Consider the following 16286-nt stretch of genomic DNA (forward strand, 5'->3'; position numbering starts at 1 on the left):
GCGGGGAAAGAGGTGGGAGGGCGACGGAGGCAGCCCCGCCCGGAGCTGCTGCTAGTGCTGCAGCAACCTGGTCAGAAGGCGGGACGGCCAGACTCGAATAGCGCAGCTGCGCGCAGCAAACGCCACCCTCTTTCGTTCCCGCCCTTCATTGCGTCGCCAGCCGAGTCGTTGGCCGCTCCGCGCACTCTTCTTGCCGCCGCCGTTGCGTACGCCGCGCCCTACCGAGGAGACCGTCGGACAGAGGCGAGCCTGGAGGGTCGCTTCAGCAACTGCACCGCCCCCACGACAAAAACGTTCGCTTATTCCTTTATTTCCTTTTTTTAATTGCCGTCCGAAATGCCTCGCGGAGATCGGGAGAGCGATTGGGTGAGTGAGGTAACGGATGGCGTGGTTTAATAATGGCCGACTTTTTTTTCCCCTCGCCAAGCATTCATTGTGTCCTTAACGGGTTCTTTCGCGGGCAGTGGGCGGGCAAGACTTCCAAAGCCAGGAGGAAGAGAAAATGGCGGGCGAGGGGCGAAAGAGGGGGGGGGACGCTGAATTCGATTCCCTACGCTTTTAAAAGCGGCGCGGAAGATTGTGGAGGGAGGGAGGCGAAGCCATGAGCGTTTAAATGGCGGCCTGTTGCATGTTCACTTAACGTTTCCCTCAGGCGCTTATCTGGCCAACAGATACAGTAAAATGCAAAATAGGAAAACAGTGGAGAGGCGGCTTTTTTTCGTAGTATATTTAGATGTCAAAAAATACTTATTTACCATAATCGGGGTAGCAAGATGGTAGGCTAAAGGGAAAAATGGAGTCTACACTATATCCTTAACATTTTGGCGCGATTATTGTTTGGCGACCTTCTTAGGCAATTTACGGGGGGAAAATTGGCGATGGGCTTTTGTTGCTTTTGGGGTTTTCTGGAAATTATAGAAAAGGGTCCAGATGTGATTTTTCGGCCGATTGCATCCGTAGACTAAGAACTCTTGATAACGAGACATTACTGCAGTTTAAATAGTATACTTAATACACATAGTATTTTATTGTATATATACACAAATAATACACTGAAGTAATTTATATCTGCTTAATTACATCATTGTTTCCAATGAATAGAATCAATCTCACGAATAAGTATTTACTCAAAATTTTACACACGACAATGCTTCACGTGGTTATTATATCCCTAAAATAGGATAGGGTTCTGTGAATATTCAAATACGCAGGAGTTAAGGCCGCCATTAGTGATAGAGTGATATTCTGAAGCTGCATTACGCGAAATGTGTAGCTGATACAATGTGGAAATAAAAAGTTCGTAGAGTTGTTGCGGAAACGGCTATTTGGATGGCGCGTTGGTGCCTGTTAGGGTACTAAATGCGGCACAATACGCCATTAGCGTAGGATCTAGAGATGACGCATAACTTGTTCGTTGGAACACTTGGTGGCGCAATTGGCGGGACTTGGTGTCTTACAAGGAAAGACGTTAATAGAGAGGAAGGTTCTGGAAGGGCCGGCGGCCGTTGGGAAAAAGGGGAGGGGACAATTGGGCCGAATTGGTCTTAAATCCGGTAGAGAGCTGGAAGTCAGTAATATTTCGCTCTACACACGAGGACGGGAGAAAAACGGACTTAAAATCCTAACGAACAAGTCTAGAACGAAAGCGCAACTTTGATGCCTCTTTAATACAGTACTACAAAGGGAGGGGAGAGCGCATGCGCAGAAGGGAATAATGTACTCCTGGGAACGAGTCTCCTCCCTCCGTCGGTGTTCGTCGGCGCCATTTTCTCTTATAGTCCGCTGAGGAGCTCGGTTTGTCGGAACCGTCACATGGCGGAGCCATCTTCGGTTGGGAGGCGGAGACTCGGGTAGTCTAAATCTTAACCGCTTCAGAGGTGAACCTGATTAAGCCTACTTTTTCAAATGATTTCTTGTTTCAGAATCACACTCTTAACGCGTGTAGCCCGCGGGATAAATCGATATCTGTAAATATACCATAATGTTAACGTCTACTTAAGCAGAGGGTTGCATACACTTTACGCATCCATGTTTAGCCTAGAAAGTTATGTAAACCAACTGTTATAGTTATGATTCAATTAGAAATTTGATTTGTAACGGCTATATTATGTATGGAAATTTTAGTATGAGGCTCAGTTTTTTTGTTTTGTTTTTTAACACCAGATTTTCTTAGCGGGGTTGTTACAAATGGACTTAATATAATCGATTGAAGAATATTGTATTGGCCAGTTAGTCTGTGGTGATGACAATTCAGAAATTTGGTAGTATTTTTTCTAATGTTTATTAAAGGTTTCTTGAGGATTTTTTAAAAATTTTGTTAGAAACGTTGCCTACAACAACCCTTAAAATAAAATTGTCTTGTATTTGATTACTTATAATTCATTTTCTCAAGTAGAGAAAGTTCTCCCCATGATTTTCTGGTTACATATCTAAGCAGATGCTTTAGATGGTATGCCACCAATATTCCAAACTTCAGGGAGTTTTATTTTACTTAACTGTTATTTTAAAACTCTAGCCAGAATGGCCTACTCACAAATTTCTATTGAAATATCCATCACAATAAACCTCAAGACATTTGAATGAATTTATTTGAATGAATAAATAAAATTACAATTTAAACAAAGGAGAAAGTTTTCTTTTCATTTAGTTACATGTTTTTGGAAGTAATTGCATCTTACAGTTCATTTTTATTTCAGTTAAGTGATACCAGCTACTTTATTCTACAAATTACCTCATTCAATTCTATATTGTAAAAAATCAGTTCTTTCAGGCTATAAATCTCTGCATTAAAAAGTAAAAATATAGCAAAACCATCATTAATTCTAAAAATATTGTAATTACGGATTGCCAACCAAAACAGATCAATTCAATTTACTTTCCAACTTAGATTCAATCTACTTTAGAATTTAGATTATTTCAGGTCATTAACTTTACAGAACACCCAAGATGCAGACTATCTTATATTTTAGTTACATTCCTCGACATTTTTTTTTTAAAAAAAAATCCAATTTTGTGAAAGGTGTAAAACTTTAGTTTTTTTTTTAATCAGAGGGAAAAGGAGCAATTCCGCAAACTATTCATTGGCGGCCTAAGCTTTGAAACAACAGAAGAAAGTTTGAGAAACTACTATGAGCAATGGGGAAAATTAACAGATTGTGTGGTAAGTTTTGTTTGTGTGTTTATTTTTTATTTTATTTGTATTTATTTTTTGAGTACTTGATTTAGGTTGTCTAATCCTGTGGTAGTAGAATAACAATTTGTGTACTTCTGCCAAGTTTTGAAAATAAAGAGGATGGTGAGCCAAAATTATGTTTGGTTTTATAAGTAATTCAAGGCATCAAATATACCTAATATTCTTCCTTTCTATTTACCCCACAACACAGCCCTGTGATGTAGGATTGGTTATAGAGAGAATGGCCCAAGGTTACCCTAGTTCAGGGGTTGGTAACCTGAAAAAGCAAAAGAGCCACTGGGAACCGGTTCCATCACACATAAAAAAAAGTGGGAGCCGTACAAACCAAAACATTTTGCGCATGCACAAAATGCTTTGTTTTATGCGCACGCAATTCCACTTTTTTTATCTGGATGCACCTGCACGGCGATGGGTCTCCCTGGTGACGGGCGCTGGGTTGCAGCACCGCCTTCAGCCCAGGCGCCACCAAGAGCCACCCCCGGGACCTCCAAACTGCCGCCCGTTCGGAGAGGTGCGTGTGCAGCTCTCCAAACCTTTGGAGAGGTGCTCACACACCTCAGCCCGAATGGGTGGCGGCGGTACCCGTTTGCAGACCTGCTCCCACCTGTTTGGAAAGCTGCCGCAGCCCGTTTGCACAGCTGCCGCCTTTAGAGGAAGGCGGAAGCTCTAGAAATGGGCTGCGGCAGCTTTCCAAATGGGTGGCGCCACCACATGTTTGGAGAGATGTGCGCGCACCTCAGAACGGGCATTGGCGCTGCCCTTTTGGAAAGCTGTCGTGGCTCGTTTGCAGGCTGCCGCCTTCCTCCCAAGGTGGTAGCTTTCAAAACAGGCAGCGCCACTGCCCGTTCGGAGAGGTACCTGGGCGACTGAGCCGCAGGAGAGGCTTAAAGAGCCGCATGCGGCTCCAGAGCCGTGGGTTGCCGACCTGTGCCCTAGTTGCTTTTCTTGCCTAAGGCAGGGCTAGAAACCAAACTGGCTCATTTATAAATGCTTTGTTACCTTTAAGAATATTATGTGACATTTTGAGCTCTTGAAAGACAATTTCTCTTGAAAATGATGCTTATACCCAATATTCATTTAGGCTTTTAGCACAGTAATTGTATTTACTGTTATGTATTAATGTAACTGCTTGATGCTTTTGCCCATGTAAGTTTTAGTTTATATTTAATTACATACAAACTTTCTGTAGTAATTTTAATATAAATTCCCAAGTATCTATTGAAAAAGTAATTTGAGGTAATAGACTAATAGTGATTTGCAAGTGTACACTGAGGGTGAAACAATTTTTCATTTTTAAAAATTGTATTGTTTTATCAATGATAAATAGTATAAATGTTAGAAATGACTGTTGATAATACTTAAATAAGTCAAGGAGATTGTTTTAAATTTATCATCTTGTAGGTAATGAGAGATCCTGCAAGCAAACGCTCACGAGGATTTGGTTTTGTAACATTTTCATCTATGGCTGAAGTCGATGCAGCAATGGCTGCCAGGCCTCATTCAATTGATGGAAGAGTAGTTGAACCAAAAAGGGCTGTAGCCAGAGAGGTAAGTTTTGAGTTATAGGATAGAGTTACAAAATGCTTTTCTTCTGTGCTCTTTTATAAAGGCAGTGGTTTTTAAAGTATAATGAGACAGCATTTTAAGTCTTTCAGATGTTGCTAGATTTCAAACTGTAGATAATATACTTCATAGGAGAACAGTAGTCAAACTGCATATCATCACATCCATTAGGTAAGAAAATGGGAATTAAGTTAAAGGATACAATGCTCAGTAAAACAATAAAAATAGTGTTGAAACAGTAATGGTGACATAGGTGCTAATTCATTATGATAGGAAGAAATTGAGTGCTATTTTAGAGCAGTGGAGGGCAATTCATGACCAGAATTATTTTGCATTTTTTCAAACATAATGTGAACTGTCAATGTCCTGACCTTGAAACAAGGCTGTTTTGAGATTGAAAAATTTTCTATGTACCGTATTTTTCGGACCATAAGACACACTTTTTTCCCCCAAAAGGGGGGGGGGAAAGCGAGGGTGCGTCTTATGGTCCGAAGGTGATCCGTATGGCCAGCCCCAACCTCTGCAAGTGGAGCACGAATCGGCACGTGCTGAGAAACGCCGATCTCATGCTCCTGCACTCTCCCTCGCTCGGTTTCAGCTTCCCTTGCTACAAGAGAAAGCAGGCTGAAACGGAGTGAGGGAGATTGCCAGGAATGCGAATCGGCCGATCTCGCGCTGCTGCAATCTGCCTCATTTCAGCTTGCTTTCTCTTGTAGCAAGGGAAGCTGAAACCGAGCGAGGGAGTTTGCAGGAGCGCGAGATCGGCCGATTCGCATTTCTGGCAATCTTCTCACTCCGTTTCAGCTTGCTTTCTCTTGTAGCAAGGGAAGCTGAAACCGAGTGACGGAGTTTGCAGGAGTGTGAGATCGGCCGATTCGCATTTCTGGCAATCTCACTCCGTTTCAGCTTGCTTTCTCTTGTAGCAAGGGAAGCTGAAACTGAGCGAGGGAGTTTGCAGGAGCGCGAGATCAGCCAATTCGCATTTCTGGCAATCTCCCTCACTCCGTTTCAGCTTGCTTTCTGCAAGAGAAAGCCGGGCTGCAGGGCCGCCTCCGTGGGTACTGCTCTAATGCAGAGAGGGAAGGACAAAGAGGGAGGGAGGGAAGGAAGGAAGGAAGGGATAGTGGGAGAGGGAGGGAGAGAGAAGGAGAAACATTTTTTTTCTTGTTTTCCCGCTCTAAAAACTGGGTGCGTCTTATGGTCCGAAAAATACGGTAGTTGGAATGCAAAATGTTTTTCAGATCTTTACCAAAGAACCCTGATTTGCAAAGTTCATGGAATAAATCAGCTTCAAATTTCTCTCCTTTATCCAATAATCAGAACCCCTTAATTTATAACATTATTAATTGTCCCCAGGGAGAAAGATGATGTCTGCCCTTACCTTAGCATTTTTCAGTTTTTAAAAAGCTTCAGTATACTGTTTTTTCAAGGAATCTGGGAAGCCTGGAGCTCATGTTACTGTAAAAAAATTATTTGTTGGTGGAATTAAAGAAGACACTGAAGAACATCACCTCAGAGACTATTTTTCAGAATATGGAAAAATAGACACAATTGAAATAATTACAGACAGACAATCTGGCAAAAAGAGAGGCTTTGGATTTGTAACTTTTGATGACCACGATCCTGTGGATAAAATTGTGTGTAAGTATCCAGAAATATTTTAAAGTATGTGAGATTGCAGTTAAATTTGAATGTTTTCCCAAAAGTGAGACCTACCCTGAAAATAAGCCCTAGTTTTGGGGGCAAGGCACTTGCCTAAAAATCAAGCTAGAGCAGGGGTGGAGCTGCCCCACATGCCTTGCACCTCCTTACCGTTGTAGCCAGGCCTCCCATGAATCGACACCTGCTTCGCCAGCCCACTTCTGTGGCTGAGCGAAATGCCTCTGCAGCTGAGAATGGAGTTCCAGGCTGCATTTTGCTTTCAGAGGCCTTCAGAAAAGGCCTCTGCAACGGAGAACCAAGCTATAGATTCAATCTGTAGCTCCGTTCTTGGCTACAAAGACCTTTCCGGAAGACGTGGGCCAGCTTGGAGCTGTCATTGCCATGGCAGTGAGGTGAGACCATGGAAAAGACACCCCCTGAAAATAAGACCTGGTGCTAGTGCCTTTTTAGAGACAAAAAAAGGCCGAATCTTATTTTCGGGAAGTTTTGCGTGTGTGTGTGTGTGTTAATATTAAAGTCAGTCATGTTTGTATTACAGATATTTTTAGTTAGTCTGAAAGCAAATTTGTTACCTTCCAAAGTTAGATAACAATCAGAGGTATGTAATAGAAGAAACACTTAACTTAAATTGTTTAGCATTCAAGAGCAGCGTTTCGATAAGGTGGCTATATTTAACTATTTGGAGAATTGATAGGGCTTGACTCAACCATGTTACTATCCAAAAGTAAATTGATTCATTTAACAACTCTAGCAAGAAAGTCATAAAATGGGTCAGCTCACAATCTTGCTTAACAACATAAATTTTGAGCTCAATTGCTGTTGTAAATGGAGGACATGCCAATTGCCAAGCATTCAAATTTTTGGTTATGTGACCATGGAGATAGTGCAATAGTATTAGTGTAAATAGATCATAAGTCACTATTCATTGCTGTTGTAACTTTGATCTTTAGACAAATTGTTGCAAGCAGAGGACTATCTGTATTTTGAAAAATAGTGGAGTAGCAGCCAAAGACTGCATAATTGCTGACGCTATCCAAATTGATATATACAGCTCTGAAACGGAAGAAATATTGTCTGCATGTTAGAGTATACTAACAAATTTTTAATTACTGCAGCAAAAATGCCTACTACCTCATTTATGAAAATCACTGAAGTTTGGACTGAATAATATTTGAAAAATTAACATATAGTGGGTAGATTAGGGGTGGAATGGTAGACCCACCATTCCTGAAATGAGATTTACTCATCCTTCCTGCAATTATTTCAAAAAGCTCTTCACACTTGATATTGTAAACAGTGATACAATTGAATTGCATCTTCTGATTACAATTCATTTCCATTTTGCTAATAAGCTTGTTTACTATTCTGTAAAGTTGGAGTTTTTTATTGTGTGTCTAAAATTTTATATTTTAACAGTACAGAAATACCACACAATCAATGGACATAATGCAGAAGTAAGAAAGGCTTTATCACGGCAAGAAATGCAAGAAGTTCAGAGTTCAAGGAGTGGAAGGGGAGGTATGTTTGAATTGCATTATATTTAAGGTAGTTATTTTAAAAAATAATAATGGTAATTTGTTAAAAAATATTTTCAGGTAATTTTGGCTTTGGAGATTCACGTGGAGGTGGTGGAAACTTTGGTCCAGGACCAGGAAGCAATTTCAGAGGTGGATCTGGTAAGTCAGAAAACCATATTTTTTTGGTTCAGGGCTCCATAAAATTAACAGCTAAAAGTAACTCCTGGCAGCCAGGCAGATTTGAACATTGTTTTATAAGGATTTGACTCATAATGAAAGTAACTTAATGGTTTCTTCCACAGATGGCTATGGAGGTGGTCGTGGATTTGGTGATGGATACAATGGATATGGAGGGGGACCAGGAGGTTAGTCTACTGAAATGTTTTTTTAAAAAAAATTAATAATGAAATATCACTTAAATTAATACAAATTATGTAGTGGATGTTTTGTTTACATCTAAAAAGTTAAAATGTAAGTATTAAGATCTTCAACCAGTTTTATGTTAGTCATTCTTTGGTCATACATATATTATATAATAGAACTTAATAATTTTTCTAAGTTCTGTACAGTTCTATACATGTGTAAATACTGATTGAGGGCTAATTTGGCTTAGTTTAGGCACCATGCTAGAAACTAAAAGGCTGTAAATTTTAGTCCTGATCTAGGCGTTGTTGCGAAGTCGTGTCTGACCCATCATGACCCCATGGACAAAGTTCCTCCAGGCCTTCCTGTCCTCTGTCATCTTCTGGAGTCCATTTAACTCACGCCTACTGCTTCAGTGACTCCATCCAGCCACTTCATTCTCCGTCGTCCCCTTCTTCTATTGCCCTCAACCTTTCCCAGCATTAGGCTCTTCTCCAGTGAGTCCTTCCTTCTCATTAGGTTGAGTTTCAACTTTCTAAAGATCAATCAGGGTTGATCTCCTCTCGGACTGACCGGTTTGATCACCTTGCAGTCCAGGGGACTCACAGGAGTCTTCTCCAGCACCATAGTTCAAAGGCCTCAATTCTTTGACACTCAGCCTTTCTTACAGTCCAACTTTCACAGCCATACATTGCAACTGGGAAGACCATAGCCTTGACTATATGCACTTTTGTCTAGATTTGCCATAGGTTTCCTCCCATAAAACATAAAGCCAGCCAAATGGGCCAGTCATTCATAGTCAACCCTAGGAAGGAAGCAAACTGCAGATTAAGTTGCCAAGAAAATACCCAAATTAATGTAAAGTACATTATAAGTATTATTATTATAATGTATTATTTTATATTACAATTATTCAAGCAATAGTTAATTGCTCAACCAAGGCAAATTTACTACAATTAATACATGAAAAAACAATGGCACCAATGTCTTGATTTTAAAATGGAAATCAGCATAGAATGAGGGTGTACTAGGTGATGCAATATCACCTGTCCTTTTTTCTGTCTGGCTTGAAGTATTTTGCAAACTAGACTGGGCAAAAGATGGAATAAAAATCAATTTGCAGATGATATTGTCTAGACACAGAAGAGGTACAAAAACACTTACAGGAGCTGCAGAAAGCAGGAGAACCATTTGGCTTAAAATTAAATCTGAAAAAGAGCCAGGTTATGTTTAATAAATTCACCAAAGAAAGAAAAAATATACCTGGAGAAGAACTAGATGTAGTAGACTACTACATATACCTTGGCCAATGGATCTCAATGGAAGACGATACAGTAAAGGAAATTGGATGGTGTGTTAAATGTGGTTGACAGGCATTTGGCGAGCTAAGCATAATTTTCAAGAACAATATCCCCTATGCCTGAAAAGAAAAGTTTTCAATTGATGTGTGCTACCTGATCTAACATATGCCGGTGAAACATAGACACCCCACAATACAAAAGCTTCAGGTGGCACAAAGAGCCATGGAAAGATACATGCTCAGCATTACAAGGCAAGATGGAAAGACCTGCACGTGGATTAGAGCTGGGCTTTTCAACCTTTTTACTGATTGTACCACTTTTAGGATATGGCAATATTCAAGTACCACCAGTTGCCTAGCAAGGTGTCAAAAACTTGATGACCCAAAAGGGGAAAAAAGTAATAAAATACAGGTAGTCTTCGACTTAGCAACAGTTTGCTTAGTAACTGTTCAAAGTTACAATGGCAGTGAAAAAAGTGACATGACCATTTTTCACACGACTGTTGCAGCATCCCCAGGGTCATGTGATTTACATTTACATGCTTGGCAACTGATTCATATTTATGATGGTCACAGTGTCCCAGGGTTGACTTGGCAAGCAAAGTCAATGGGGAAACCAGATTCACTTAACTTATGTGGCAAGAAAAGTCATAATGGGGCAAAACTCAATTAACAAATTTCTCACCCCTCCTCCTTTTATATTCTCTCCTCTTTTCCCCCTCCTTTTATATCAGGTGTCGAACTTGATTTCATTGAGGGCTGCATCAGCATTGTGGTTAATGGGGAGTGGGGCTGTGGCCAGCTCTACCGTTGCTCAGGTTGGGGGGAGTGTGTGGGGAGATCTGGGGTCTCCAGTAGAGAGGGTTAGGGTTAGCCTCCCTCCCTCCCTCCCTCCCTGTTATTATCATCTCCTTCCTTCTCCCTTTCTTCTCAAGGCTTCTCTCCAAAATCCTCCCCAATTCTCATACACATGTTCCCCCAATATCCTCCCTCACACACGTTATTTCAAAAGCCTTTCCTCCCACCCTCACACACACACCACTTCTTTCAGAAAAGATCTTCTGCCAATTTCTGCAGCGTCTTTTTTTTCCCTCCCGCCAAAACTGCATCCTTTTATATATATATATTTTTATTATTTTTAATTCCATTTATATCCCGCCCTTATCCAAAGACTCAGGGCGGCTTACAAACTTAGCAGTAGCCTTCATTCTATGTATATGCCTACTTATTAGGGCTTTCACACCCACCCCAAGCGGCATTATTACGAAGTCAGCTTAATTGCCCCCAACAATCTGGGTCCTCATTTTACCTACCTCGGAAGGATGGAAGGCTGAGTCCCCCCCCCCCCCAATCTTTCCTGGTGAGCCAGAAGTGCCAATCCTGGGGTCTTTGTTTCACCCTAGCAGCTCCCTATGACTCATGGCAAATTCTGGGCTGGACAGGGCCACATACCACCTGCCAGGTGCCAATGTACCACTGGTGGTATGCGTATGCAAAGACCTGGAATGGAGAACAAAAGAAAATACACAATGTCATCAAGAGAATAAAGGAATTGAAATGGAAATGAGCTGGTCACATAGCAAGAATAACTGATGGCAGGTGGAGCAAGGCAGTCATAGAATAGATCCCACTTGATAAAAAGTGCCCACAAAAGACCTAAAATAAGATGGATCAGTGGCATCAAATATTGTGGGCCCAATTGGCAAAAGAAAGCTCAGGACTGTATTAGTTGGAAACATGCAGAAGAAGCCTCCATCCTGTAGTAGATAGACAATGGCTAAAATGATGATGACAAGTATATTGTAGTAAATGAAAATTTCAGAATTAAAAAAAATTAAGAAATTACTGTTCAGACTATATTATTTAGAAATTTCCAGTAAAAAATATAAATTGTCTCATAGTTATTGAGATCCCCAGATTATGATCATGTAATTACTATCTTAATTCACTTTATGTAAATATATTACAAGTATAGTTACGTAGTTTCATCTTACAACAGGTGGCAATTTTGGAGGCAGTCCTGGTTATGGAGGAGGAAGAGGTGGATATGGTGGAGGAGGACCTGGGTACGGCAACCAGGGTGGGGGCTACGGAGGTGGTTATGACAACTATGGAGGAGGTAATTATTAAGTTATTTAAACACATTTGAAATGAGAAGAGGTTTCCTAAACTGGTTAAATGTGTATTAATCATACCTAAATTTCAAAAAATATCTTGGCTTTTCACAAAAAATTATTGGAGTTAATGGTCATCAATGTCCATAAATTGTTTTTATAAGATATTTTATATTCTTTCATTCTAGATATGTAAAACTCAAGTACTAGAACAAAGTTAGCATATAGTAAAAATATATATAGTGTAAAATAAAATTCTACTAATAGTATAAAATATAATGTATAATGCAAGTTCATATGGAAATGCAAAAACAACACCCAAACATTACTTATATTGCCAGTTTTCTTCGCTTTCTTGTTGAAAACAGGTGTCTTGCATGTTCGTTTACACATCTTGTATTTACAGTAAAATTATCTTTGAAATGAACAAAATACTTCTTTATGCAGGCAATTATGGAGGTGGGAATTACAATGATTTTGGAAACTATAACCAACAGCCTTCAAACTATGGTCCAATGAAAAGTGGAAATTTTGGTGGAAGCAGGAATATGGGAGGACCATATGGTGGAGGTAACATGTTGAATAAAAAAGTATTTTCTGATTTCTTATCACTGTTGATTTCACTAAAAAAAACAGCAAGTGAGGTAGAACTATTTTTCTAAGCTGCTCTTTTCTGTTAATATAAGCCAATAGTTTAACTCTGTCCTCTGAAATAACGTTCCTCCCAAAATTTAAACATCCATCCTATGTATATTTCATATGCCTATAGTAAGTTGAAAGTTTATTTAGTAGAAAATAATGAGTTGGACAGTCCTGAACATTCTTTATATATTCAGTTATTTTTAAAGTTTTCCTTGGTTAAATAAAATTATAAGTGGTATGTTCATTTAAAGCAGACATGTCAAACTCGCGACAAATGTATTGTGACTTTCCCCATTGCCAGCAATGGGGTGGGCGTGGTTTTGGCATGACGCATTCAGCCTGCGGGCTGGCAGTTTGACATGCCTGGTTTAAAGCATTTTGTTCTAGGAATATAATATATTCATAAAATTAAATATTCACATGTGAAGTAAGTATCAAAATGATTGTAAAATGAAAGTAATTTACAAGTGTTTATTAGGTGATAACCAGTTTTTGGTAAATTTGGTAATAAATAGAATGCTTGCTTTTCTGCAAGTAGCTATCTGGCAATTCCTAACAGATTTACAAAATAAAGAGAAATTGCTTAGGAAAAAGTTCTGTGTTACTTACTAATTGATTTCTGTTTTTACTAACACAGGAAACTATGGTCCTGGAGGAAGTGGTGGAAGTGGGGGATATGGAGGGAGGAGTCGTTATTGAACTTCTGTAAGCTTTTCATGGGTGAGTGTACATTTAATACTAAAATTGCAGTTTTCCTTAGTTTTAGCTGCAGGGGTAAAAGCTTTTTAGGGTCATATTATCTTTCCTTTTAAAAAAAAATTGGGATAACTTCATAACCTATTTTTTTACTCTTTACTTCTGTTGAAACAGGCTTCACTGTATAAATAGGAGAGGATGAGCCCAGAGGTAACAGAACAGCTTCAGGTTTTCGAAATAACTTTGTTAAGGAAACACTTATCTCAGTCATGCATAAATATGCAGTGATATGGCAGAAGACACCAGAGCAGATGCAGAGAGCCATTTTGTGAATGGATTGGATTATTTAATATCATACCTTACTGTGGAGGAAGGATTGTAAAAATGCCTTTGAGACAGTTTCTTAGCTTTTTCATTGTTGTTTCTTTTTAGTGGTCTTTGTAAGAGTGTAGAAGCATTCCTTTGATAATGTTAAATTTGTAAGTTTCAGGTGACATGTGAAACCTTTTTTAAAAAAATTTCTCTAAAGTTTTGAAAAGCTATTAGCCAGGATCATGGTGTAATAAGACATAACGTTTTCCTTTGAAAAAATTTTAAGTACGTGTGTAGAGTTAAGAAGCTGTTGTACATTTATGATTTAATAAAATAATTCTAAAGGAAATGTTGTGTAATTATAGATTTATTTAAAATATATTGTAAATTAAGGCAAGGAGTGGGTAGTAGAAGGTCCCACAAATACTATAAAGTTGTTGTTGTACATGTAAATGCTGGTTAGATAATGTTTTTTTTTGTAAATTACCAGATTAATATCTAGATAACTTAAGGGATATCTCTGCAAAGAGAAACACCTTTTTAGATCTTTTAGATGCTGCTTCTTCAATGGCAAGTAAAGGAAATATCCCCAGCGAGGTACTCTTCCAGGGACACAGGTCTAGTGCAAAAGAACTCTTGAGAACGGCAATTAAGTTCAGCCAGTCTTAAAAGCTGTGCTGTACTTCCGCAAATCTTTAACTACAGTAGTTTTAAGGATGCCAACGAGAGCTGAGGGTTCTAGAGCAAAATAGTTCTAAGCTTCAGTTAAACTACTTTAGGTAAGATCTTATTTACTTTTACTTTTTTTAATATTCCAAAAACAAGAAACTAATATATGACAGTGTACTGTTTCAGTATAGTGGTTATATTATCTAGTTTAACATAGCAATGAACAAAGTTAACAATTGTGCACTGGAAAATTTAATAATTCTTGTTTTGGTTTGGGGGTTTGGGTATTTATTCTGTTTTCCATTTGTTGGTTTTATTTTTTGTTGTTATGTTTTGATTTATTTTTAACTTCAGCTGCTTAACCTATCTTTTTCCTACTGGAATCTAGCTTTATGCATCATGGACAAGCAATAGACCTGCTGAACAAATGAACCAGCCAAGTGTCCATTAATGATTTGCAAGGGTTCCATCCCTGCTATGGGTAGTTAAAATGGTATGTTTTTAAAATGGTACAATACCTTGTTTTTACCCATTTTTGTTTGTTAAAACCTAAAGTTGAAGACCATGGCTCTTCAGAATAGGGCAGTTGGATATCTGTTGTTCGATACAATGTATTTTAGTATCGTAGAACTTGTGTTTGAATTTTATGAGTGAAAGTGAAGTTTATGCAGCCTTTGCATACAGAATTCTTCCCCTCACTGGTCTTGTCAGCACTATAGCAATATGAATTTAGTGAATTGAAATATAATGTGGTATTCAAATTCAGCTAGCTCACAAAAGTGTTTTCATTGCATATATTCTGATGCTGCACAGTGTAAAATTCTGTTATTGAATGCTTGCTGTAGTTACCTTCATTATATGGACATGGAATCTTGTTTTAGAGGGATATTCTATTTAATATAAATTAATACTTTAATTCCAAAATCCTCACAATTTTAAACACTTATACTGCCCTTTAAAAGTTCTATGTTGCGTTGTACAACACACACACTTAAAAGCCTGGCCTTGCCCCATCTGTTTTCTAGCCATTTGCTGAATTTTTTCCTGTGATACAAAGAGGCTTCTGATAAACTTCTTCAGATACTTTCTTTTTCTTTGGCAGGAAGGTGCCAATGCTGCAGGTAACTAATGAAGAAGTGCTCAACCACAGAAACTTCAAGAAATAAGATATTTCTTTATTCTTCATAAAATAGTTGGTTTTGCTGATTTTTATTAAACCCTTTATAGTCAATGATTTTAGTTGCAGCCTATTGTAATTTAATTTTAAAAGTTATCAAAATGAAGGCAGACATTTTCTAGAATTCAAACTGACAGGAAGTCAAGACTAATGTGAATATTTGATTTTTATAAGTGTTATAATAAACTTGTTTAAAAAATATTCCTAGTCTGATACCATATTACCATTTTATGCGCATCCCAAATGATAAAACAGTTCTTCAATGTGGTGTGAGCTGTACCACATAACATATTTTTTGGCATTGTATGTATTCATAATTTACAACTGTAAGATAAAAATAGCGCAAAATACCACTAAGAAGAGAGGAAATACTATGCTTAAAACTAAAGAGTTTTTGGGATCACATCCTGTCTTATCTTCCTTTATGCCCAGTGGCTGCGACATAGTATAACTTAAGCATAGAAGAATGAAGAATCAGCTGCAGAAATAGTGCTATGAAAGTCAAATATAACTTGGATATACTACAGTATCCTACAGAATGGGACACATTGTCTCTTAGCATCTTAATGCAGATGTTACCTTTTTTTAAGCATCAAAGACATTGCCTATACTGCTAAAGAAAGCAACAATATTCTGAAAAGGTGCTTTTTCAGTGAAAATTGGTAAGAAACTAGATAAGAATCTAGTTTAAAAAATGAGGGGCAAAATGGCTGGTAATTTTATTGGTATATATCCTTATGTTTGAATACATAATGCAATATATGCAATAGCAACTGCAAAAACATCAGGTATAATGCATGGAAAGATTAAGTGTATTTACCTGGTGTAATTCTGTTCTGCCCCTTTTTAAGAACTAAAGTTAGATTTAAAGTCATTAGCTTTGTAGAAGATAATATTGCCAATTTTTTCAGTACATTTGAAGTATTGGATTCTTATAAATAGGAAAATAAAATCAGTGGAATATAGTTAACTTGGTCTTTGAAGGTAATGATAGAATAATCGCATATGCCCATTATGGAATAAATGGCTGTATTAACGTTCAAAGTACAAGGCTGTTACAGGTAGTTCTTGATTTTAG

The 16286-nt window shown here is 38.4% G+C and overlaps 1 protein-coding gene across 5 annotated transcripts; it reads left to right on the forward strand.

The window, feature by feature from the left end:
• Positions 1 to 133: 133 nt before the first annotated feature.
• HNRNPA2B1 (heterogeneous nuclear ribonucleoprotein A2/B1) lies at positions 134 to 15265 on the forward strand. 5 transcript variants are annotated; one of them, XM_083378200.1, is made up of 13 exons: positions 134 to 366; positions 3050 to 3160; positions 4595 to 4741; positions 6187 to 6397; positions 7835 to 7936; positions 8014 to 8094; positions 8238 to 8300; positions 11598 to 11717; positions 12160 to 12282; positions 12992 to 13074; positions 13225 to 14141; positions 14420 to 14524; positions 15134 to 15265. In XM_083378200.1, the coding sequence occupies exons 1-10, from the start codon at positions 337 to 339 to the stop codon at positions 13051 to 13053; spliced, it is 1050 nt and encodes a 349-aa protein (XP_083234326.1). In that variant the 5' UTR covers positions 134 to 336; the 3' UTR covers positions 13054 to 13074; positions 13225 to 14141; positions 14420 to 14524; positions 15134 to 15265. The 5 variants fall into 5 exon arrangements, with proteins under 5 accessions (XP_083234326.1, XP_083234324.1, XP_083234325.1 ...); XM_083378198.1 differs by having other exon boundaries at positions 196 to 375; positions 13907 to 14141; XM_083378197.1 differs by having other exon boundaries at positions 199 to 375; positions 15112 to 15265.
• Positions 15266 to 16286: the final 1021 nt, after the last annotated feature.

The sequence above is a fragment of the Vipera ursinii genome (genome assembly GCF_947247035.1).
Source record: "Vipera ursinii genome assembly, chromosome: Z".
Classification (NCBI taxonomy): domain Eukaryota; kingdom Metazoa; phylum Chordata; class Lepidosauria; order Squamata; family Viperidae; genus Vipera; species Vipera ursinii.